Consider the following 22,637-nt stretch of genomic DNA (forward strand, 5'->3'; position numbering starts at 1 on the left):
TTACAAAAATTGAAATCCAATAGTCGAGATTTTGACACATGGCCCAATGGTAACATTTTTTTTTTTTTTTTTTTTAAAGCCGAAGAATGTGGGCTGTTGATCTAGAAATCAGATGTCCAGATTGTGCCACATCAAACGGTAACTGAGTGGGATGCCACGCGAGCCCCAACGTTTGAAATGCTGTCGGAGACGCTCTCCCACGCGCGCATGTTGTCCATGCGCCTGACGCAAATTCTTTTAGAATGTGGCTAACGTCAGCTTTGCATCACTTCACCCTCATGTGCTTAGGCCTTGGACTTCTGCCTAACCTCTACCACGGGTTCCTCCTCAGCCCAATTGTCCAACTGGGCTAGCATGACTTTAGGTGCAGTTGGCTTGCAATTGTTGCTAATCCACAGGGCTATTGCCCACATTGGACTTGCTCTTATGTTCAATCCTTCCAAATGACAAGCTTAATACTACAGTCTAGTAGTATTCATCTTCACTTATAAGTGCATGGTAGGTCATAGGTTTCGACTCCATTTAATTCGATACCAAACTATGGTTGACTCATTGTATGACTTATCCAAAATTCAACCCACAATATCGTTGTATATGAAAAATTTGTCTCTACTTATAAGTGAGAGGTTTACATTCGACTTCGTAGATCTGGTGAGTTTAACATCAAAGTATTTTGATTGACACATTGTATAACTTCGCCAAATTTTCCATTCCTTAATGTTTAATACAAGGTCCTACTTAAATTGATTTGAGCTAATTGCCTAAAAATTTAAGATATTGGGTTTGGATATTTTACAATGGTATAATTGCTACTCAGTACGAATCATCCATACAAAGATCATCCAATAAAATTCTTGGTCATCCAAAATAGGGGTCATGGTTTTTTACTATGGATGTTCTATTTTCACATTTAATTAGTAGCTATGACTGGGGAATTAAATCATGCAAATTTGGATAAATTTCTTCCATTCAATTGATTACATTGCTGATTATGTACTGGCATTTCTCACAGAATTGCTGTGTGACACCCATGAAAAATTGCTATGTAAAGGACATCCCTTCATTTGATGTGCACAACCACCTTACATGAATGGTTGTCATTCGATTTCAAAATTCTTTTTTTTTTTTTTAATTAATACTTGTATCATCACTTAGTATTATGGTCTGATGACATTTCTTTGCACGAGATTTAAGATAATTGGTATCGAAATCCTATGGATGGTGAATTCGATATCAAATTAGGCTTTCAATTGTGTGACTTAACCGAACACCCATTCCCTTTACTATAAATATACCGTTGTACCCAAAAAAACAAAAAAAAAAAAACTTGTATCGAACCAAATTAATGGCTCACATAATTATTTGAACGTTGAACATGTAATGTTTATTTTATTTGACCAACAATTTAGTGGACTTATCTCCGAGGTCATGCACCACAGTCTTCCATATATATGTAGTCTACCAAAAAATTATATGACCTAGTAATTTGTATGGTGTGACATGTTTATATTATTTTCCCTTTTAGAATAACAGTTGTGCTAGGAAATAAATGCAAACATTTTTTTTTTCAATACAAGTTATATTTTATTTTATGATTTTTTTTATTAACCCCTCACGTATTGTTAAATGGACGTATATTAAAATTTATTGTCAAATAACCTATATGCCATATGAAATGACTATTTATACCCATATGGTTTTAACAATAAAAATAAAGATAATGATTGCACTCCATATCACTTTCAAAGTGTAACCCAAATTACTTTTTAAGCTCTCAAAGGCACTCCCAGTGTCCCATCGTCTATTCTATAACAAAACTCTAACCAATAAAAGGACAAATATGTTGATTAGAAAATGTTGTTTTTGACAAATAGAACATAAAATTGACATTGTCAGAGGTCTTTCACATGAGGTAAGACTTCATATATGGGTTGGTGCTCTCCACACATTCAATTTTACTTTTCACACTCCTTTCAATTTTCGGTCGTCAGATCAAATGAATTGAAAAAGATTAACAATGGTGTGTGAAAAGTAAAAAAAGATGTATGAATAGCACTAATATGTCAATACTAAGTGTACACTTGCTTTTGCTTTCCAAATGGTTGGAGAAGAGGCTGTTAGGTTATATGTTATTGATGCAAGGTTTTTTTTTTTTTTTTCCTTACCTCTCTCTCTTAGTGAGAGAAAGACATCCTTAGGATGGGGTTAATTGCGCAAAAGGAAGTAGCGTCACCATCTAATTTGAAATCAAGAGACGAATATGGTTCACAAAAGGTTAATGTGGGTTGTGGTGTGCATAGAGAAAATTAGAAAGGGTGGGGTGTGAGGGTACTATGAGAAAGAATGTGAGTTGTTTAAGATGAATATCAATTGAAAAAAGTAGATGTGAGGTGTATTCAACAATATTTGTGGTGTGAATAAAACAACTCTTGATTTTAAACTAATTTAAAATTTCGAATGGAAATTCAAACTTAGGTGGGTGCACATGGAAGTGAGTCAACATCCAACATGTACACTTGTACTATTGTTTAGTTACGTTCCTCTTTATTGGTAAGTGAGATATTTTAGGTTTGATTTTCTTCAAAAGAGAATTTGAACCACAAGCCCATTATGAGGCTAAACCCATTTCATTCCCTTTAGTTAGATAATATCGTTTATTAAAAATAAAAAATAAAAACATCCAATAAGATTGTGATACATTCTCCTTTTCTTGAAAGATTTATTTTTGTATAAAGGTAGGATTTTATTTCCTATCGTATAAATTAAAAATGTTTTCTTCTTACTCGGCAAGGAATTGTATCTCTGTAAAATATATGCCTCCAGATAGAATAATGCATAACAGAATATTCTCCATAAGCTTTAGGCTCTATATTTTAACAGCACAAACGAGAATACATGTGCTTTAGCCAATATAGTTACACTCACGTGTATATGTACAATACAATTAGGAGTTAGTAGGACATAAGCAAGGGATTCCTTATCTATAGAGATGTACATTTAAAAGTTGATTACTGTAAACTATATCTAAAACAAAAATTAAGCACAAATTAAGTGGGTTGTCAAACCCTCCTCCCAAAACCATCGATCCGAAAGGACTAGAATTTTAAACAACCAACTTCCAAACGGTGCATGGAGAGGTCGGTTGAGAAACCAACAAGTTGATCCGGTTATAAGCTGAACGGGAAACAAGCAAACCATGCGTGCATGTTAGTCAAAGTAAACAGAGAGAATATAGTGAATGGTTGGATGATGACTAAACCCACTTGTAGAATGAGAGAAGCAAAGGAAATTAAAAGAAGTTATTTTCACTCATCTTTTTTACATTCTCACATATTCCTTTTTATTTATAGCAATCAAATTGAATAAATCAAACGAAATTAACGACCATAATTAATAGGATTTGTGTAAGAACTTAAAAATAGTGTGTGAAAACCACTTCTTATCAACAAATCCTAGAGGTTGAGTGAAAACATTAGTGCTCACATACTGATGAAGAAAAACATTATCACATCTTGTTGACTGAGAAGTCAACCAAATTGTGCAATCGACAACTTTAACTAAGGTGAATAGAATCAACAAATTCTTGAGGTTGAGACATGAAAACAGCAGTGCCACATATCCAAGAAGAAAACCATTCTTCACATTCAGTTGACGTAGAGGTCAACCAAAGGAGAAAACCATTCTTCACTTTTAGTTAAAGAAGAGGGCAACCAAAGGAATTGATCCATGCAAGACAAATCTAACAATAGTGGGCTTGACTCCAAAGCCTAACTGAAAGTTATGTCAAATCAAGTTCGAGATGCTGACAAAATCTCATATGCCATCATTGAATAAAAATTGCGTTATGTGGGCTCCTAAAGACGCCGGTTCATAAAATTTCAGGTTTAATGATTCATATTATAAATCTGTATATAAAAATTATCAATGCAAAAACTTAATCAAAACTAAGGTCATTTAAGAAATAAATAGAAGGTTCTCGATACTTTTACAAAATCAGTCCATTTGTTTTAAAATAGTTCGATGACTAAACTATCCCATATTTTATTTATTTTTTTTCACATGTGATCTTTACAAATTACTTTCTAATATGAACAATTCTGATCATAAGCATGAAATTCCGTCGATCAAACACGTGGTAAATTAAGGAAGAAATCCTTCTCATTCATTGAGGAGCCAAGTTAATAGATAATACTTAGGTATTCACTAGTTTAATTTCTATTTATTAAGGAATGACATCACTAGTTTAATTTCAAATTTTATAAGTCATATGGCGTGATTGTTAATGATTAGATTATTACTTAAGTATTGATTAACGTTCTTATTTTTTATTATGACATATCATATAGTTTACAAATTTAATCTACTTATTACTACTTGTCATGAAAATAAGAGAAATTGATAACCGTGTCACAATCCTATATACGAATTTCAAAATTTAAACTCATATAACGATGATAAATAGGATGGTAAAATACACTACTCTAAATAGTGATGAACAAAAATACTTTCATACAAGGAAGATGAAATCAACTTGACTTTAGAGTTTGAGTGACCACGGGTCTATCCACAGCCAAAGCCCTTCTCCCATCATTGCAATTTTGCACGATACAGCCCTTCTCTCATCATTGCAATTTTGCACGATACGGTTTTCCAAAATGGTCCATCGGGGATTTCCCCCCAACCAACAACGTTTGGTCCCCCAAGATCCCTACCAGCAAAGCGGCGCGTGCCTGTCAAATCAAAATCAAAATCCCCCATGGAAGAACCGGCAAAATCCGGTAGCCAGTCTTATGACGTCCTGTTTGTGAAGAAATAGACCAGCCACTACCAAGAGAGTTTGAGGGTTTGGTGATTATCCAGCGGTTGGAGATATGGATGGAGCTGGTGTTAGAGTTGCAGTTGCAGAAAGAGAAGGTGTTAACCTGCAGGAGCTGAAGAAGAAAATGGCTGAGTTTTCAAGGGAGAGAGACTGGATCAGTTTCATAGCCTTTTAAATCTGCTATTGGCTCTGGTAATCTGTTTAACTTCAAAACCCTAACATTAGTTCAGTACCCATTTGTCAAATCTTAGTAAAAGTTGCTTACAGCCATTGTTTCTGCTTCTATGATTGTCTTTCCAGACCCATTATATATTATTCTCCTATTTTTTATTGAGTAGTGTTACGGAGGTTAAATTTGTAAATAAAATTTTGTAAACTAAATTATGTGAGAGTTGATGATTGATTTATTACTTAAGCATTGATAAACTTATTTATTCCAATTACTGACACATGATTTAATTTGCAAATTTTGTCTACAAATTTAGTTTCCCTAATATTATTCTTTTAATTAGGTTTTTTAATTTTTTTAATTTTTTTAAATTTAAAATTTTTTTAATCCAAAATGGGTTTTTGACATTATATAATGATGAAAACTTGACTTTGTCCGTTGTAAATTATTTTGGTCATTCTTTGAAATCTCATTAAATTTGCAGGTGAACGACCCATGACTACATTTTAAGAGTATTTTTGTCAGACTAACCCCTTCACTTAACGAGAATATTGATAAAATTTTTGTACAAAATAACCAAAACGATTTACAGTAGACACATTTAGGGACACTTCTATCGATTTTCATTGTCAAAAATCAAAATGTAGAGTTATGTCAATCTCAAGACCTTGAGATTTGATATGTTTTATGAGCATCATTTCGTCTCCAATCTGTTGAGACTGTTAATGATATCGATCCTCTGCTACATAAGTAATTCTTCCTTCTTTAATAAGTTTAATCTTTAATTCACTATTTCATTCGATTCGAAGATTATCTACTAAGAGCATTTAAATTTGAGTTTCACTTTCAGAATGGTTAATTTGTTGCTTACTCAAATCTTTTATTTTCTTTCAGCTTTATTGTTCTTCTATCTATTATTCAAGCTGGGGATCTTCCAATGCATTGGATAAAGCCAATGTAAAATGTGTTGGGCTGCATGTGAGACGTATTGGCTTGCATTGGAGGATACTACTAGTTTCTTGTGGTACAAGCTAAGGAACACTAGGAGGGTAGACCGACGTGGTCACTGCCACCGCCGCCACCAATTTCAAGACATAAAACAAGACTTCAGTTCGAGTAAAGAAAATGATTTGTGGGATAACTATCATAACTTAAACGTCAGCAGAAAGCGGAAGTCAGTCAGCAGGAGAAGAAAGGATAGGCTGCAGAGCTCTATTTACCCTTCAAGTAGGCATGTTACTCGCAGCCATCGCCATGTCAGGTTAAAGTCCCGGGGTAGGTCTGTTCAGGTTGTGGGCAGGTCTCGAACGGTGAGAAGCTCTAGACGCCTTCAATTTAGCAAGGTGAGAAATGTTAGAAGGCAAGCGAGAACGTCGAAGAGGAGTATTAGATGATTGTCTGTGATTCTGAAATTAGTTTGGAACTAGTATTTTATTTGATTAGTTGAATTTAAGATTTGACGTTTAATAGAAAATATATGAGATTGGAAATCCTTGCGTACGACGAGACAATGCAGTACCTCCCTCCCATATTACCTTCAACAGAGGATGTTCAATTACCTCATCTTCTTTCAGGTCTGTCCTAAACTGAACTTCCATTTCGCCACTCCTCTGCAAGATTCCCCAATGTTACAAATGGAAGAATTTCGGAAACTAGATAGATTATAAAGCCTGGGAAACCGAACTTCAAACTAAGAATCGCCCAACCAAACATCTTCCCAATACTTATTCTGTCCTCATTTCGCAAAACTGCAAAACTAGAAGTGTTTTTTCCCTCTTGCAATATAATTCCCTTTGCAATAACAATAATGCTATTCATACCATGTTTTGTACCACATTTTCATATCACCTTAGGTGGCATTTGATGTGGACAGCCACATCATTTGAATTAATCAGATTTTTAAATTTAGTTCATTATTTAATAAACTAATAATTAAGAAAAACTAGTTAATTAGATGATGATTGTGGTATACGAGGAGTCTTTCTCCTTCATTTCTTTGGGTTTTGCAAATTTTTCAAATGATATGGCTATCCACATCAGATGCCACCTAAGGTGGTATAGAAATGTGGTATAAAAAGATGGTATGAATAGCATTACTCTTGCAATAATGCTATTCTTACCATATTTTGTACCACAATTGTATACCACCTTAGGTGGCATCTGATGTGGACAGTCATATCATCTAAATTAATTAGCATTTAATTTCAAAATGTTAATCAATAATTAATAAAAAGACTTTTAATTAAATGATGATTATGGTATACGATGAGACTTCTTCTGCCACCTAAGATTATTTAAGTGTGTTAATTAATAAAAAGATTGAAATTAAATGATGTAGCTTGTTCAACTCATATGCCACCTAAGATGGTAAAGAAATGTGATATAAATTTGTAGTAAGAATAATATTACTCTTTTCTTTGCCAAATCCAACATAGGTTTTCTCCTTTTCATGAAAAAACGAAACTGCTGGCATATCAAACTTCAAATTATTTAAGAGAAACGAAGGATGAATATTCACAACGATTAAAAAGGATCAAACTTAGTCAACGATGGTATACATAACTAATTTTTTTTTTCGCTCTTTAGTTGAATTCTTTTCTCTCAGTAGAGATTTTGCTTCATATGATTAGCCTTGCCAGGCCATTTTCGAAAATATTTTGTATTAATTCGTTTTCTTATTAAAGATGGCATTTTGTATGCTAGTTTTGGAAAGGATAGAGATCACCAAAAATGGTGATGATTGCACAGAATTTAAGAAGGGATTGTCGGCTATTGGAGACGGCTACTCCGGCAGCTCATAACACACATATATATGTCATTGATAGGGTTTTGGCATTGCAGTCAGCCCTTATCTCCATTGGAGCTAGCTGACAAAATGCTCACCAACCTGTTCGTACAAAGCTAATCTTAGCCCTTCATTGGAGCTTTTAATCCAAGCCTTACACTTGTAGAAAAACTATCACTTAACTTAAACTGGCCGTTACATTTCCAAAGGAAATAGCCGTTGGCTTTATTAGTCCAGCTGCTGCAATTACTTCAAGATCAACTCCAGAAATAGTCTAGCATCCAACACATCACACATATATGTATTGATCATTTATCTGATCGAAAGGAAGTTCTAGACATTGGGTTTGTTGGCACAAGTTTGATCAGATGCTGCAACCATTTTCTCTGTGGTAATCCCAGCATTGCATATGTTGGCTATAGCTCGCGTGTACTTCATTCCGTATGCAGATAAATGTCCACAGTACTTCTCATAAATATTCATCTGCATGGAAAGAACTCAAAATCATTATCTCAGAGATAAAAGTTGTTGATTTACTTCAAAAAACTGAACAAAGAAGCACAAGCACTTGCGTGTCGTCTGTATCAATTTGATGTATAGAATTACAGGAGATAAACTTACAAAGTTCTTGAAGCAGTCCCAATTATCTACCACAGGTTGCCCCTGTGGCCTAACATTCATTAAAACGTTTGAGCTCTTCTCGTGTCCGAACAAAACCTCCCCTAGTTTCGTTATGCTATAGTCCACGTTTTTCCTATGAGCAATTTCAAGCAGCAGCTGCTTCTGAGCACCCTGTTTCTCTTGAGATCCAGTAGGAGCTTTTTGCAGCTGAAACATATAGAACAAAAAATACAAATTGTCAAAAACATACGAAAAGTTCTCTGTCCGGAGAGTTTGGCATGTACTAATCAATTCATATATGTGTATACATGAAAATTAAACACATTGAAGTTTGGAATTCAGAATAAAAGAAGAGCAGAAACCTTTTGCTGAAAGTAGAGGAGCTTTGTGTCACGTTGGTTAACAGCCCTTGAGATCGAGGGTGAAGAGATATCGCTGGTGGAAGTATGGCTACGATTAGAAAGATCTGCACCCATGTAAGCAAAGAGGAACTCCTGTTTATGACTCATATCTCCGTACTGCATAACATGCGAATTAGTTGTTCTTCTTCGAACCTGTAATTCAATCGACATGGTAACATGGTTATATTATTCTAATTTCACCAACATTAGACATTATGATATCCATAAATATTTTACACACGAGAAACTTTCAAAATATTACCCTTTCATATTGATTCTCCAAAGTTTCTTTATGCAAATCACTTATGTCACTGCTCTCAAATGTGAAAATATGGTCCAAAAGTCACCGAAACAACAAAGCAATTAGTATAGGCATTTGATCGAAAATGTGTTTGAAACTGACAAAGTAATGTACTCTGTTAAATTAGAACAGCATTTTCAAAAAGAAAGGCACTGCATTACCAATCCTCCATCCAGGAAATGCTATACAAGTCTCCCAAACAAGTATCAAACTCGTCAGGAAGTGATCGGTCACCAGGACAATATGTTCCATAACTACTCTCTTCTGCATTCGACGCAGTGGTAGCATAAATATTCAGATTACTTGAAAGGAGGCCCTCAAACATGCTCCCTGCCTCGCAAGCTTCAAGGTAAAATACCTATTTTTTTTTTCCACATAAATGCATCAAAACTCAGAAAATCATCAAAAAAAGAGTTGAAGACTTCAGTAAGACTGTTACTCAAGTGAACATTCTTACCATGCTTTTGTAACCTTTAGAAGCATGCTTCTTCTGTAGTACACGTATGAGATCTTTCGCATAAACATAATCGCTAGGCATCCCTGAACACAATATACTGTTTATATGCAACCCGAAGAACAAAATTTACTGAATTTATGGGACTATATAAGATCACTAAATATATATTTTCAAAGTTAATAAAATTAAAATAAAAAAAGCTGCAAATTACCAAGTAATCCTACAGAACCATGGTCTGCATAATATATGAAAACATGGTCATTCGGACCGCTACTTAGAACCTTGCCACTTCCTCCGGTGAGAGCACTTTTGTCTCCGAGAATAACAGCATAGAGATTGCGTGCGTTAACATGATCTCCTGTATAATCCTGCATCAGAAAAAAAAAAATACTTACAGGTAACTAAACAATGTTAAACTAACAAATTAACCAGCTAGAAATTAAAAATCAGACTCAGAAAATTAGTTACGACCTTGGGAACTCCCTTATAAACATCAGGTCCGTTTGGCTTGTTGATGATGACACCTTTTCGAGGATTTTCCGAGTTGTATGCGATATCATCGTACATGAAAACGATGATGTTCTCGTCTTTCAGTCCTCCTTTCTTCAGTATCTGGTACGCATGGCATATGTCAGCCTGCATGGAACGACAAGGATTAGCCCTAAATTTTATTACTTGTAACACAATTAACATAAAATGTTACTAATTAATCAAAATTTTGGACAAGCTTAAACCTGGTGCCTGTAGTTGTCGTAACCACTTGATCCTGCAACCAGAACTGCCCATCCTTTTCCCTTATCAGTAGTGGTACGTGAAGAGCCCTTGTTATCTCCATTAATTTCAGGGAAGCAGAAGCTTCCATGAATAGCCAAACTTAACAAAGTAAGAGACAGTAAAACCCCACAATAACCATGATTATCCATGATCTGCAGATTAACCTTGACTAACCAATAACCAAACTCTCAAGTCAAGTACGACTGCATGTTCTTCTAATGAAGGAGTCAATTTATAGATGTCTTACGGTTGAAATGAATGGTTCAGATTAAATCCCCCCTACGTGCTCGAGAAGGAAATGCATGTCTAAAATCTTCTGAGGAATAATTGTTTCAAACTTCATCAACCCACTCAACTCTTCATCATCAACTGTGATCCTAGACGTACGTGGCCCACCATATCATGGATTAATTCTAACAAATATAATGAAAAACGCCAGCTATCATATAGTGTAAAAGATAATGAAAATAGATATTAGTTTATTACAGTATAGTTTAATGGTATTTCTCTCTATTTTAAATATGAAGTCTATGTTTGATTCTTCAAAATGACAAGCTTAGTATTGTGGTTTAGTGGTATTCCTCTTCACTTGTAAGTGCATGGTAGGTCATAGGTTTCGTCTCCCTGGAATTCGATACCAAATTATGATTGACTTATCATATGACTTATCCAAAATTTCAACCCGCAATATTGTTGTATATGAAAATTTGTGTCCACTTATAAATGAGAGGTTTTACGTTCAACTTCGTAGATTTGGTGAGTTTAACATCAAATTATTTTGACTGACACATATTGTTCTAAAAATTCCCGCAAAAGTGCTAGGCGGCTGGACATAACCCCGATTAGTCCCTAGGCATTTGAAAATTAAGAAAGTGCGCCTAAACCTGCTTAGGCTTCCACCTAGCCTGCCTAGCACTCCTAAACCCACCTCTATCATGACTCTCAAGAGACTTGTTGAATATTTGAATGAACACTCATTATATGCTTGTTCTCCATATTTTCAATATGGTTGTCTATTACTTTATATTCTATATGTCATATTATTTATCAATTTATGTATCCCATTACAATTATGAGTTTTTTAAAGTATAAATTGGCACTTGTTTATACAATATATCATAAATTTACTTAAATCCGTCTAATATGCCTAAACCCCCGCCTAGCCGCTTAGGCAGTAGGTCCCAGTCCGCCGCCCGACTAGCAGGTAAAGTCCTTTAGAACCAATGTAACTTAGCCAAATTTCCCATTCATAATGTTTAATACAATGTCCTAAGATTGATTTGAGCTCATTGCCTTAGAGGTTAAGATTTTGGGTTTGGATATTTTAATTAAGATTTTGGGTTTGGATATTTTAATAGAAAAACTCATGAAAATGACTTGAAAATTTTGAGTTTTAATGATAAGAACAAAATAAAAGGTAAAGTGAATAGTACCAAGATTGACTTTTTAGCGTAAAAATGTGATTTTCATTAAAATAAACAGTATCATAAACTTTTCGTTAAAGTTTCATATTTTAATATGGTATAATTACCGCTCAGCACAAGTCATCTATTCAAAAAATTTGATCATCCAAAAAGGGGGTCATGGCTTCTATTTTCACATTGGAATTAGTAGCTATGACTGATGAATTAAATGATGTAGTGGCATTTCTCAGAGAATTGCTGTGTGACACGCATGAAAAATTGCTATGTAAAGGACGGATTTGAATCCTCCCCTAGGGGAGCCTAAGAAGAGGATTCTCCTGATTAAGACACGTGGATCGTTAGATTTTTTATCTAACGGCTACAAACAGAGGGATCCCTTTAAAGTTATAATAATTATAACTGTTGGATAAAAATTCAACAATTCATGTGTCTTGGTCAGGAGGATCCTCTTCTTGGGCTCAGAAGAGGATCCAAATCCTTTAAAGGACATCCTTTAATTTGATGTGCATAACCACCTTATATGAATGGTGATTATTCGATTTCAAAATTCTAGCTTTTAATGAATATTTGTAGCGTCACTCATTATTGTTGTTTGGTGATATTTTTTTTTATTTGTAAATAAGAGATCTTAAGTTCAAATATCTTAGCTGACGAATTCAATAATAGGCTACCTAGCTGAATTCATCTCTTTCTTTAGTGTAAATATATTGATATACTAAAAACAAATACTTGTATCGAACCAAATTAATGACTCACATAATTATTTGCACGTTGAACATGTGATGTTTATTTTATTTGACCAAATAGTGGAGTGGACTTGTCTCCGAAGTCATGCAACCACAGCTTTCCATAAATATGTAGTCTATCAAAAAGTTATATGACCTAATAATTTGTATGGTGTGGCATGTTTATTTTATTTTCCCATCTAGAAGAACAGTTGTGCTAGGAAATAAATATTCAATTTATTTTTCGATACAAGTTATATTTTACTTTAAATTAATTTAAAGTTTGGGGATGAAAATTCAAATTTTGGCGGGTCCTCACGTTGGGGTGAGTCAACATCTAAGTTAAAATAGAATTGTGATTTATTTTTCTTTTCTTGGAAGACTTCCATTTGTACAAAGGTTAGGATTTTATTTTTTGTTATAAAATAGATTAAAAATGTTTTCTTCTTACTCAACAAAGATGGTATCTCAATAAATTCATCCCTCGACAGAGACAATAATGCATAACAATGTTTAGGCTCTATATTTTAATAGTACAAGCGGGAGCTCATTTACTCTAACCAATGTAGTTAAACTTACAGTTCCATATGTACTATACAATTAGGACTTGGTAGGACATAAACAAGGGATTCCTTATCTATAGAGATGTACAATTAAGAAAATTGATTAAAATATATATGCATGTCAAAAACCTCTGACGAATAATTTTTTTCAAACTTTATCAACCCACTCAACACGAACAATACTTAGCTACTCAAAGATAAGTAGGAACTCCTACTTAAAATTCCTCAAAATTGTTCATTGCCAATTTATAGAACTTTGTGTTTATAATCAGAACGTTCATATTATAAATCACCCTATAAAGATCATCTCTGCAAAAAATCAATTAAAATTAAGTTCGTTTAGTCATCAAACTATTTAAAAACAAATGAACGGTATTGGTAAAAGCATTATGAACCGTCTATGTATTTGCTACAATAGATTGCCTAAACGACTTTAATTTAAATTTATTTTTGCTGAGATGATTTTTACAGTGTGATTCACAGTATAAACGGTTCTGATCATAAGTACAAAACTCTGTGTTTAAAATACTAAAAGTTTTGAGTAGGAATTCCTACTCATCTTTAAGTAGCCAAGTATTGTTCACTAAACACGTCATCATCAACTTCGTGATCCTAGGCGTACGTGGCCCACTTATCATGAATTAATTCTAACGAATATAATGAAATACTACAACCATCCATTAGGGAAAAGGGATCCTCTCCAAGATTCGTTCCACCAAATCCACAAATTTGGACCCTTGAAATTTGATTCAACAGCTAAAAATACGGGCCCTCTTTAAAAGTTATAATAATTTTAACTGTTTGATCAAATTTTAAGGATCTGGATTAGTGGATTTGGTGGAAGGGAGAGATGATCCCTTTCCTCCATTAGGGACAACGATTTGTCATTTGTCAACCTCATATAGTGTAAAAGATAATGAAAATTAGTTTATTACAGTATAGTTTACTGGTATTTTTCTATATTTTAAATATAAGGTTTATGTTTGATTCTTCAAAATGATAAGCTTAGTATTACAATCTAGTGTTATTTCTCTTCAATTATAAGTGCATGGTAGGTCATAGGTTTCAACTCCCTTGAATTTGATACCAAAATATGGTTGATTCATCGTATGACTTATCCAAAATTTCAGCCCACAATATCGTTGTATATGAAAAACTTGTCTCTACTTATAAGTGAGTGGTCTTACATTCGACTTCGTAGATCTAGTAAGTTTAACATCAAATTATTTTGACTAACACATTGTGTAACTTGGCCAAATTTTCCATTCCTTAATGTTTAATACAATGTCCTACTTAGATTGATTTGAGCTAATTGCCTAAAAAAAGATTTCGGGTTTGGATATTTTACTATGGTATAATTGCCTCTCAGCACAAGTCATCCATACAAGGATCATCCAATAAAATTCTTGGTCATCCAAAAAGGGGGTCATGGTTTTGGACTATAGATCTTCTATTTTCACATTGGAATTAGTAGCTATAACTGAGGAATTAAATCATGCAAATTTGGATAAATTTCTTCCGTTCAATTGAATACATTGCTGATTATGTACTGGCATTTCTCACAGAATTGCTGTGTGACACCCATGAAAAATTGCTATGGAAAGGACATCCTTTAATTTGATGTGCACAGCCACCTTACATCAATGGTTGTTATTAGAATTCAAAATTCTTGTTTTTAAAGAATGCTTGTATCATCTCTCAGTTTTATGGTCTGATGATATTCATCTTCACGAGATTTGAGCTAATTGGTAATGAAATCTGTTAGATGGCGAATTCGATACCAAATTAGGCTGCCTATTATGTAACTTAGCCGAACTCCTCTCGAACCAAAAAAAATTTACTTGTATTGAACCAAATTAATGGCTCACATAATTATTTCAACGTTGAACATGTAATGTTTATTTTATTTGACCAACAATGGAGTGGGCTTATCTTCGATATCATGCACCATAGTCTTCCATATATATGTAGTCTACCAAAAAATTATATGACCTAGTAATTTGTACGGTGTGATGTTTATTTTATTTTCCCTTCTAGAAGAACAGCTGTGCTAGGAAATAAATGCAACCATTTTTTTTTCATACAAGTTATATTTTATTTTATAATTTTTTTATTAGCACCTCATGTATTTTTTTTAATATACAATTTATATTTTATTTTATAATTATTTTTATTAGCACCTTATGTATTGTGAAAGGAGCTTTATTAAAATTTATTATTAAATGAATTATATACCATATGAAATGATTATTTAGACCCATCAAGTTTTAATAATGAAAATAAAGATAATGAATGCACTCCATATCACTTTCAACGTGTAACCCAAATTTCATGAAAGCAAATTGTTGTTGTGGAGGTGGATTTTGGCAGTGAAATATGAGCAGTGGATTTATAGTAAATCAATTTTAGGTGACGGAAGTCAAAGAATTCTTAAATTAGAATATATTATTTTTAGTGGGTATTGGCCTAGTCTCTCCTCCCGCGCTTATTTTACTCTTCCTTTTTTCTTCAATTTTCTTAGGGTCAAATTATTTTTTTACATTTTCATTATTTATTGATTTAAAACATATTTTTCTTAACGGATAATGGGTCGTATCATATTACTTGATAACATTAACAGACTGGTTTCGGTTCGGGTCATATTATCCGTTTACTTTAACGGGTGTTACACGATACAATCCATTAAGATATTGGGTATGTCACGAAAACGATATGAACACGAAAAACACTACACTAATGCCAGGTCTAGTTTCTGGGTGCAACGGTCCTTTCTCCTTCGGGAGAGGGTTGGTGCCTCGCACACCACTGTTGACGAAGAGCTAATCTCGCTTAATCCGTCTCTTCAAAAATTATAAAAAAAAAAAAAAAAAAAAAAAAAACGTGTAACCCAAATTATTTTCCAGGCTCTCAAAGGTTGGATGATGACCAAACCCCACCTGTAGAATGGGAGAAGTAAAGGAACTTAAAAACCGGTCGCCATTCAAAAGAAAGAGTAGTAAAGAGTGAACTCTTCAAAGTTTTGAGGCCCAATTGTGAGACCCAGAAGAATGCACGCACTCCCCATATGTCATGGTAATCGGCCTTAACATGCTTTGTGTGAGCATAAAACACCGAATTGAAATCCATATTGGTGGTGCTAATTATAAGGTTGCCACAAAGTAACAAGGTAGAAGTAGGACTGTAGGAGTAACTTCCAACCCATTAAGTAAATGAGAAATCCAAGCGTCAACACACAACCGAGCAAGAGAATGGTACTTAGCCTCATAAGAACATCGATAAAAGAATGGGTTGTTTTTTAGCACTCCAAGTTATATGGTTGAGACCAAGAAACATACAAAATAAATAGTCAATTGATGAGTGTTGGAACAAACAGTCAATTAGCATAGGAGAAATCCAAATATGATGGAGACCAACAAATAGCGAAATATAGGCATAAAAACAACCAAATTTGAAGAATGAGGAGCACTTAATAACTGAAAAAAAAAGAGGGCTTTTAGATCCAGGTCCAAAAACATAGATAGTTTTTAGGAGTGAGTCCAATTACCTAATTATATGTATTTCTTTTTTTAATGCTCATTTTATATTTTCTAAAAATATTAAAAATCAATTAAAATCTTCTAATATCATGAATTTTCAACCCCAAAAAATATAATTAATATCTTATAACAAAAAAAATATATATATTGACATAAATCTATCTGCAAATCATTCTATCCTAACTCAAGTAATAAATATATGAATGTATATCATACCTATAAGTAAGATATGAAACTTAACTAAAAGGTAGAAAAAAAACATAATATATTTACAAGTAAGACACATGAATCTTACTTGATTATAAAAAAGAATCTATCACATAGGTATATAAATATAATTAACCTGTGATATAGGTTGATTATAAAAATAAAAAATAAAATCTATAAATGGGGTTTAAAAAGGGATAAAGAACAAGAAAGAACAAAAAAAAATTAAATAAATAATCAAAGAGATAATTAGGAAGAAATTTGATTTTTATAATAAATCTTATCATTTAAGAGATAATTATTGATAATAAAATAATAAGATTTAAGGAATTGGACTTATTTTAATAAATTGGACTATTCCTACTATTGGCTCAAAAAATTGGACCTATATCAAGTTTCCCCCAAAAAAAATTATGATGCAACACTCTAGTTGGACGAGGAAATTTAAGATTATTAAGAAATTTTAAAATGATGGAAATTGGAATGACAGAACTTTGTTTTCTGGAATTTGTATATTTTCTTATTTGGTTAACCTAAAAGAACAATGAAATTTGAATACGGAATTTATTTTTTAAAACTCTCACTCATAGAAATTTGGAAATGACACCTATTTACATAGAATTTAAATTTGGGAATTGGTAGTCCCAAATTCCAAGCTTTTTTTACCTGTGAAAATTCTAAATTTCTATATGTTTATGAATCCAAACAAGGGAATTAATGCATGTCAATTTAAAAATTCTACTTTTGCCAAAATTTCAAGTTCATTTCCCTTATCCAAACATAGTGTAAAAGAAATGTCGACTTTAATGAAGGTGTGATAGTGAAGAAAGCCAACAAGCTATCTGTACTCCATGACATCATAAATGTAACTCTCCCTCAAAGAGGACAGTAAATTGGAGGTATGAAAAGCAAGCTTTTTTAGTTGGCTAATTTTCTAGAGTGTATACAATACAAGTTTGTAATGGTTCGCCTTAATTTCCATATAGTCCTTAGTTTCTTATGCACTCATTTAGGGAATGACTCTTTAAGTGACTGAATTATTTTAGGCGTGTGAGATCAATTCATTTAGTTATTGACTTACTGTAGGAGTGTTTGACCTAGTTAATTAAGGATATTTTTTAGAGAAAAATCTGTTTTGATTTGGCCTAGGAATTAGGCGACGAAACTCAAATAACAAGGTCTGCATCTTTCGTTAAACACCTTTTGCATAACCCTAATATTCAAATTTTGCATCTGTGAGACAAAGGAGAGTTTTAACATATGTTAGGTTTTGAGAGCAACTAGGTGAAAGTTTTCTAAACTTAGCATTCATTCACACATCATCATCTCTTCGTGAAAAAGCTGTTTTCCCTCGCACTCGTGCAAATCTGTGTTTCGTAGCTTTGCTTTCGAACTGCTACTTGTGTTGTTTGTTCTTACTGTTTTACAGTAGGATTGAAACTACTGTCAGCACTGGGTCTCGATCCACCAAATTAGCAATTTCAGGGTACAAACTAGAAAACTACATGGCTTACAATCTGACATATTGTGGTACTTGAGAAGGTACTGGTATACTTGGTTTGTGAAGGACGAAGTCCAACATCGATAGAGGACCTAGAGGTCGGGCCGAACCAAGATAAAAGAGTTCGAACTCATTGCCACATGTAATAGTTACTAAGAAAATAAGATAGGGTTGATTGCTAGTCGAAACACGTAGCATCAAAATACAATATAAGAACCATAATACCAGAAGACAAGCAAAAGATAGAATCCTGATTCATAATACCAGAAGACAAGCAAAAGATATAATCCTGATACACTAAAACCAAGCTCAAACAGTTTGCTCAATACCATAAATAGCTTTGTGCAGTTGGCAATCTCGAGGAAGTGACACATGAGCAGAATCAACAAAAGAAGTTATTTTCGCACATCTTTTTTAGATTCTCAGATTCTCACATACCCTTGTTTATTTATAGTAATCAGATTGAATAAATCGAACAAAATCAACAACCACGATTAAAAAGGGTTTGTATAAAAAGTTATAAATAGTGTGAAAATCACTTCTCATCAACAAATCCCGGGATGGTCGAGTAAAAACATTAGTGCTCGCATATTCATGAAGAAAAGCATTCCCACATCAGTTGACGGAGAAGTCAACCAAATTGTGCAGTCGACAACTTTGACTAAGGTGAATAGAATCAACAAATCCTTGAGGTTGAGACATGAAAACAGCAGTAGTGCCACTACCACATATCCAAGAAGAAAATCATTCTTCACATTTAGTTGACGACGAGGTCAACCATAGGAAATAATAGTGGGCTTGACTCCAAAACCCAACTGAAAGTTGTTAAATCAATTTCGAGAGATGCTAATAAAATCTCATATGCCATCATTGAAAAAAAAAAAAAAAATTATGTTATCTGGGCTCCTCAAGACTTCCTCTTCAATTCACTTAGTCGCCGATTCATAAAATTTCACGTTAATCATTCATATTATAATTATGTACATAAAAATTATCAATGCAAAAACTTAATCAAAACGAAGATCATTTTAGAAATAAATAGACGGTTCTCGTCGGTTTATAAAATCCATCCATCTATTTTAAAATAGTTTGATGACTAAACTATTTCATATTTTATTTATTTTTTGCACATGTGATCCTTACAAATTACTTTCTAATATGAACGATTCCGATCATAATCATAATGACACATCTCCGACCGGAGTCGAGGCATGTTGGCCGACACCTGAAGGTGATGTAGCCAAAAGGAAGGTGATGCATAAAAATATGGATAAATTTAAACCAAAGTAGCATTTATTTAAGCTAATAAAGAGAGTGCGCAGTAGTGGGAAGAACCCATAAAACATAAGTAGTCAGAGCATAGATGACATTACGACCTAAGTAGAGTAGTTGAATCTAATTAAGGTACTTATTACACAACCAGAAATAAGCTCCTACATTTATTTATGAAGATGTCAGAACCGCCATAAACCCCTCGTACGCCACAAAGAATTCACCTAACTAGGTCCTGGAGGGGCGAAAAACAGAAGGGTGAGTGGGCAAAAACAAAGGTTTATAAAATACAGTTATTTTCTGAACATACTAACCCCTAGCCGTAAAACAATTATAGTTTCCAGAAAATCATACTACGTATAAGTATGATATCAAATGTAAATCAACAATAATTCTAAAAATACACAAATCATGATATCTCAACCGTGGCATAAAAAAAATCTAGTGCTCATCAATCTATGCTAACACACGAGTTCATGCAGAGGGATTCTAACATGACCAGGACTGGGTGTAATCATAATATACACCCTGGTACTACAATCACGTGAAGATTGGCGCTAGGCGCATCACATACGAGTCCTAATTGCCTATTGCAACCTATGATAGGACTAGCACCTACAATGGATCCAAGGTGAGCGTGCATTGCAATTTGAACATACATGTGAAGCCTAGCCTTAGCCCAGGCGAGTACTACACCGATGCAAACATGCATGATGATCAAGTATAATGTATATGAATATGCATGACAATTTATAAATCTCAACAATATAATAGCATTTTTTAAATTAAATAAAACATGGCATGACAGGCATAATATCAATCTAAAAGCATTTTTGGAAACTATAAAACTTTATATATATATATATATAAATGCCCACTTACTGATACGTAGTCGGATTGTAGCATCCTAGCCTTGTTTGTCCTCGTACCTCCTCGGGATAATTCTCTCCTATATGTGAAACAACTATAGTAATTAATTAATTAGGACATACACCAAAAGGATAGGAAAATCCCCCATAGTTTTGCTCAAACGGAGGGTTTAAATATATGAAAACATTTTAGTCGACGTCACGGACCCGTATAGGTTGACCACACGCCGCCAGGTCGCGGCCATACGTGTGCCTATGCGCAGGCCACGTGCACCCACACGTAGGCCACTTACGCCCACGAGCAGGCCACGTGCGCCCACGAGTAGGTCACGCTTGCCCACGCGTTGGTAGATCCCCAGGGAATATTCCGTCAGATTTGATAGAATATTCCATTAAATTTAATAGCGTTACCTTAACAGCGTCAGAATATTTCGTTAACTTTAATATATTATTCTCCTTCTTTTCCAATTGTCCTCCGCCGTCGTTTGGTTTGCCGGATTTTGGAAAATTTTGCCGAGATTTTGTAAAAACTTTAAAACTCTATGTCTTTGTCATTTCTCAACCATTTTCGACGTAGTTGATATGGAAATGAAACTTGGGAAGAGAAGAACAAGATTGTACCTTTCGAAAGTCCAAAAGATGGACGGAAATGGACTGAAAATAGCTCAAAAGTCTCGGACCAACTCCAACTTCCCAAAGCCGCGTGTTTACACGTTGGCTCGACTTCAAACTTAGGTTAGGGACTCCAGGGAGTTGCATAGTTACATCTAAACATTCCAAAACCTTGCAACTTGAATGGAAAGTCGCTGGAGAACCACCTGAGTCGGAGCTTCGAGTTGCTCCGAGTTGGAAGCTCAAAACTCGATCATTTTTTAATCAGTTTGTACGGATAGACTCGTGGGAATGAGAGGATCACGATGGTGGTGATTTGAGGTCTGATCCATGAGGTTTGATGATGGTTCTTAGTTGTTGAAGAGAGAAGGGAGACTCGGTGTGAGGGAGAGAAGAAGAAGATAGAGAGAGAGAGGGAAGACTTTTGATTGGACAAAAATGAGGTCTCTGATTGGGTGAGAAGAAATGGGGCAAAAGCTGATTGGTGGTGAGGTATGGTCACGTGACAAATTTTTAAAGAGAAAAAGTGATAAGATTTGGTACAATATAAAAATACATAATCCGGCTCACCTTATCAAAAATAGTATTCCCAACTCTAAATAATTAGCACATGCGTGTACAATTTTACCCGTTGTTAACGTACTTTAACTAATCGCAACTTCTTTGTTACCAATCTAATTCGGGTCTAACTCACACTCACGCATTCGTAACAACAAGTACTATTGAATTACGAAAATAGGAAAAATATATAAAAGCCGAATAACTACGTCAACGTCAGGTTCCATTTTGTCAACAAGGGCATAATCGTCATTTTACACACTCGGGAAGGAAATTACATGAAAAATTAGGGACTGGTCGTCACACATAAAGTTCCATCGATCAAACACGTAGTAAATTGGGGAAGAAATCCTTCTCATTCGTTAAAGAGTCAAGTTAATAGATAATACTTGGGAATTCACTAGTTTAATTTTATTTATTAAGGAATGACATTACTAAATACTGGTCAGACAAGGGAAACTCTCTTAATTAAGACCCGTTGTATCACAAAAAGGTAATATTACAAAGATCAATTTTTTATACCAAATTTTATAAGCCATATGACGTGATTGTTAATGATCAGATTTACTTAAGTATTGATTAACATCTTATTTTTGTTGTGACACATTATGTAGTTTACAAATTCAATCTAAAAATTTGATCTACTTAACACTACTCATTGTGAAAATAAGAGAAATTGATAATCGTGTCGTACCCCAATACAAGCATGATGAAATCAACTTGACTTAGAGTTTGAGTGACCACAGGTTCATCCACACCCAAAGCCAAAGGTTCTTCCATCATTGCATTTTTGTACGATACGGTAGTGCTAAGGAAATTAAATATGTAGACTAAATTTTATAAACTAAATGACATGAAAGTTGATGATTGGATTATTATTTAAGTGTTGATTAACGTGCTTATTTTTTATTAGTGATACATCATTTAGTTTGCAAATTTAAGTCTCGTTTGGAAGTTATTTTCAAATGACTAAATCGCTTTTGATAGTGTCTTTTTAAAACCAATTCTTAGTAAAAGTGCAAGTGAATCCTGAAAAAGTACTT

At 33.9% G+C, this 22,637-nt stretch overlaps 1 protein-coding gene and 1 pseudogene across 1 annotated transcript; one reads left to right on the plus strand and one right to left on the minus strand.

The window, feature by feature from the left end:
• The first annotated feature begins 4,871 nt into the window (after positions 1-4,871).
• LOC137723202 (uncharacterized) lies at positions 4,872-6,506 on the plus strand (annotated as a pseudogene).
• Positions 6,507-7,738: 1,232 nt separating this feature from the next.
• On the minus strand, positions 7,739-10,543 carry LOC137721868 (vacuolar-processing enzyme-like). The gene is made up of 9 exons (XM_068460895.2): positions 10,288-10,543; positions 10,025-10,189; positions 9,765-9,921; positions 9,554-9,636; positions 9,258-9,454; positions 9,058-9,106; positions 8,757-8,948; positions 8,395-8,601; positions 7,739-8,256 (listed from the first exon to the last, which is right to left on the minus strand). The coding sequence occupies exons 1-9, from the start codon at positions 10,474-10,476 to the stop codon at positions 8,107-8,109; spliced, it is 1,389 nt and encodes a 462-aa protein (XP_068316996.2). The 5' UTR covers positions 10,477-10,543; the 3' UTR covers positions 7,739-8,106.
• Positions 10,544-22,637: the final 12,094 nt, after the last annotated feature.

Source organism: Pyrus communis, chromosome 4, assembly GCF_041283825.1.
Source record: "Pyrus communis isolate YQ-2024b chromosome 4, ASM4128382v1, whole genome shotgun sequence".
Lineage (NCBI taxonomy): Eukaryota > Viridiplantae > Streptophyta > Magnoliopsida > Rosales > Rosaceae > Pyrus > Pyrus communis.

Coding starts and splice junctions, on each gene's coding strand:
- LOC137721868 (XM_068460895.2), bottom strand. CDS start 10,476: ATGGATAATCATGGTTATTGTGGGGTTTTACTGTCTCTTACTTTGTTA. Junction 9,107..9,257: donor ATTTCCTGGATGGAGGATTG/GTAATGCAGTGC, acceptor ATTTGAGAGCAG/TGACATAAGTGATTTGCATA. Junction 8,257..8,394: donor GGGACTGCTTCAAGAACTTT/GTAAGTTTATCT, acceptor CTTTCCATGCAG/ATGAATATTTATGAGAAGTA.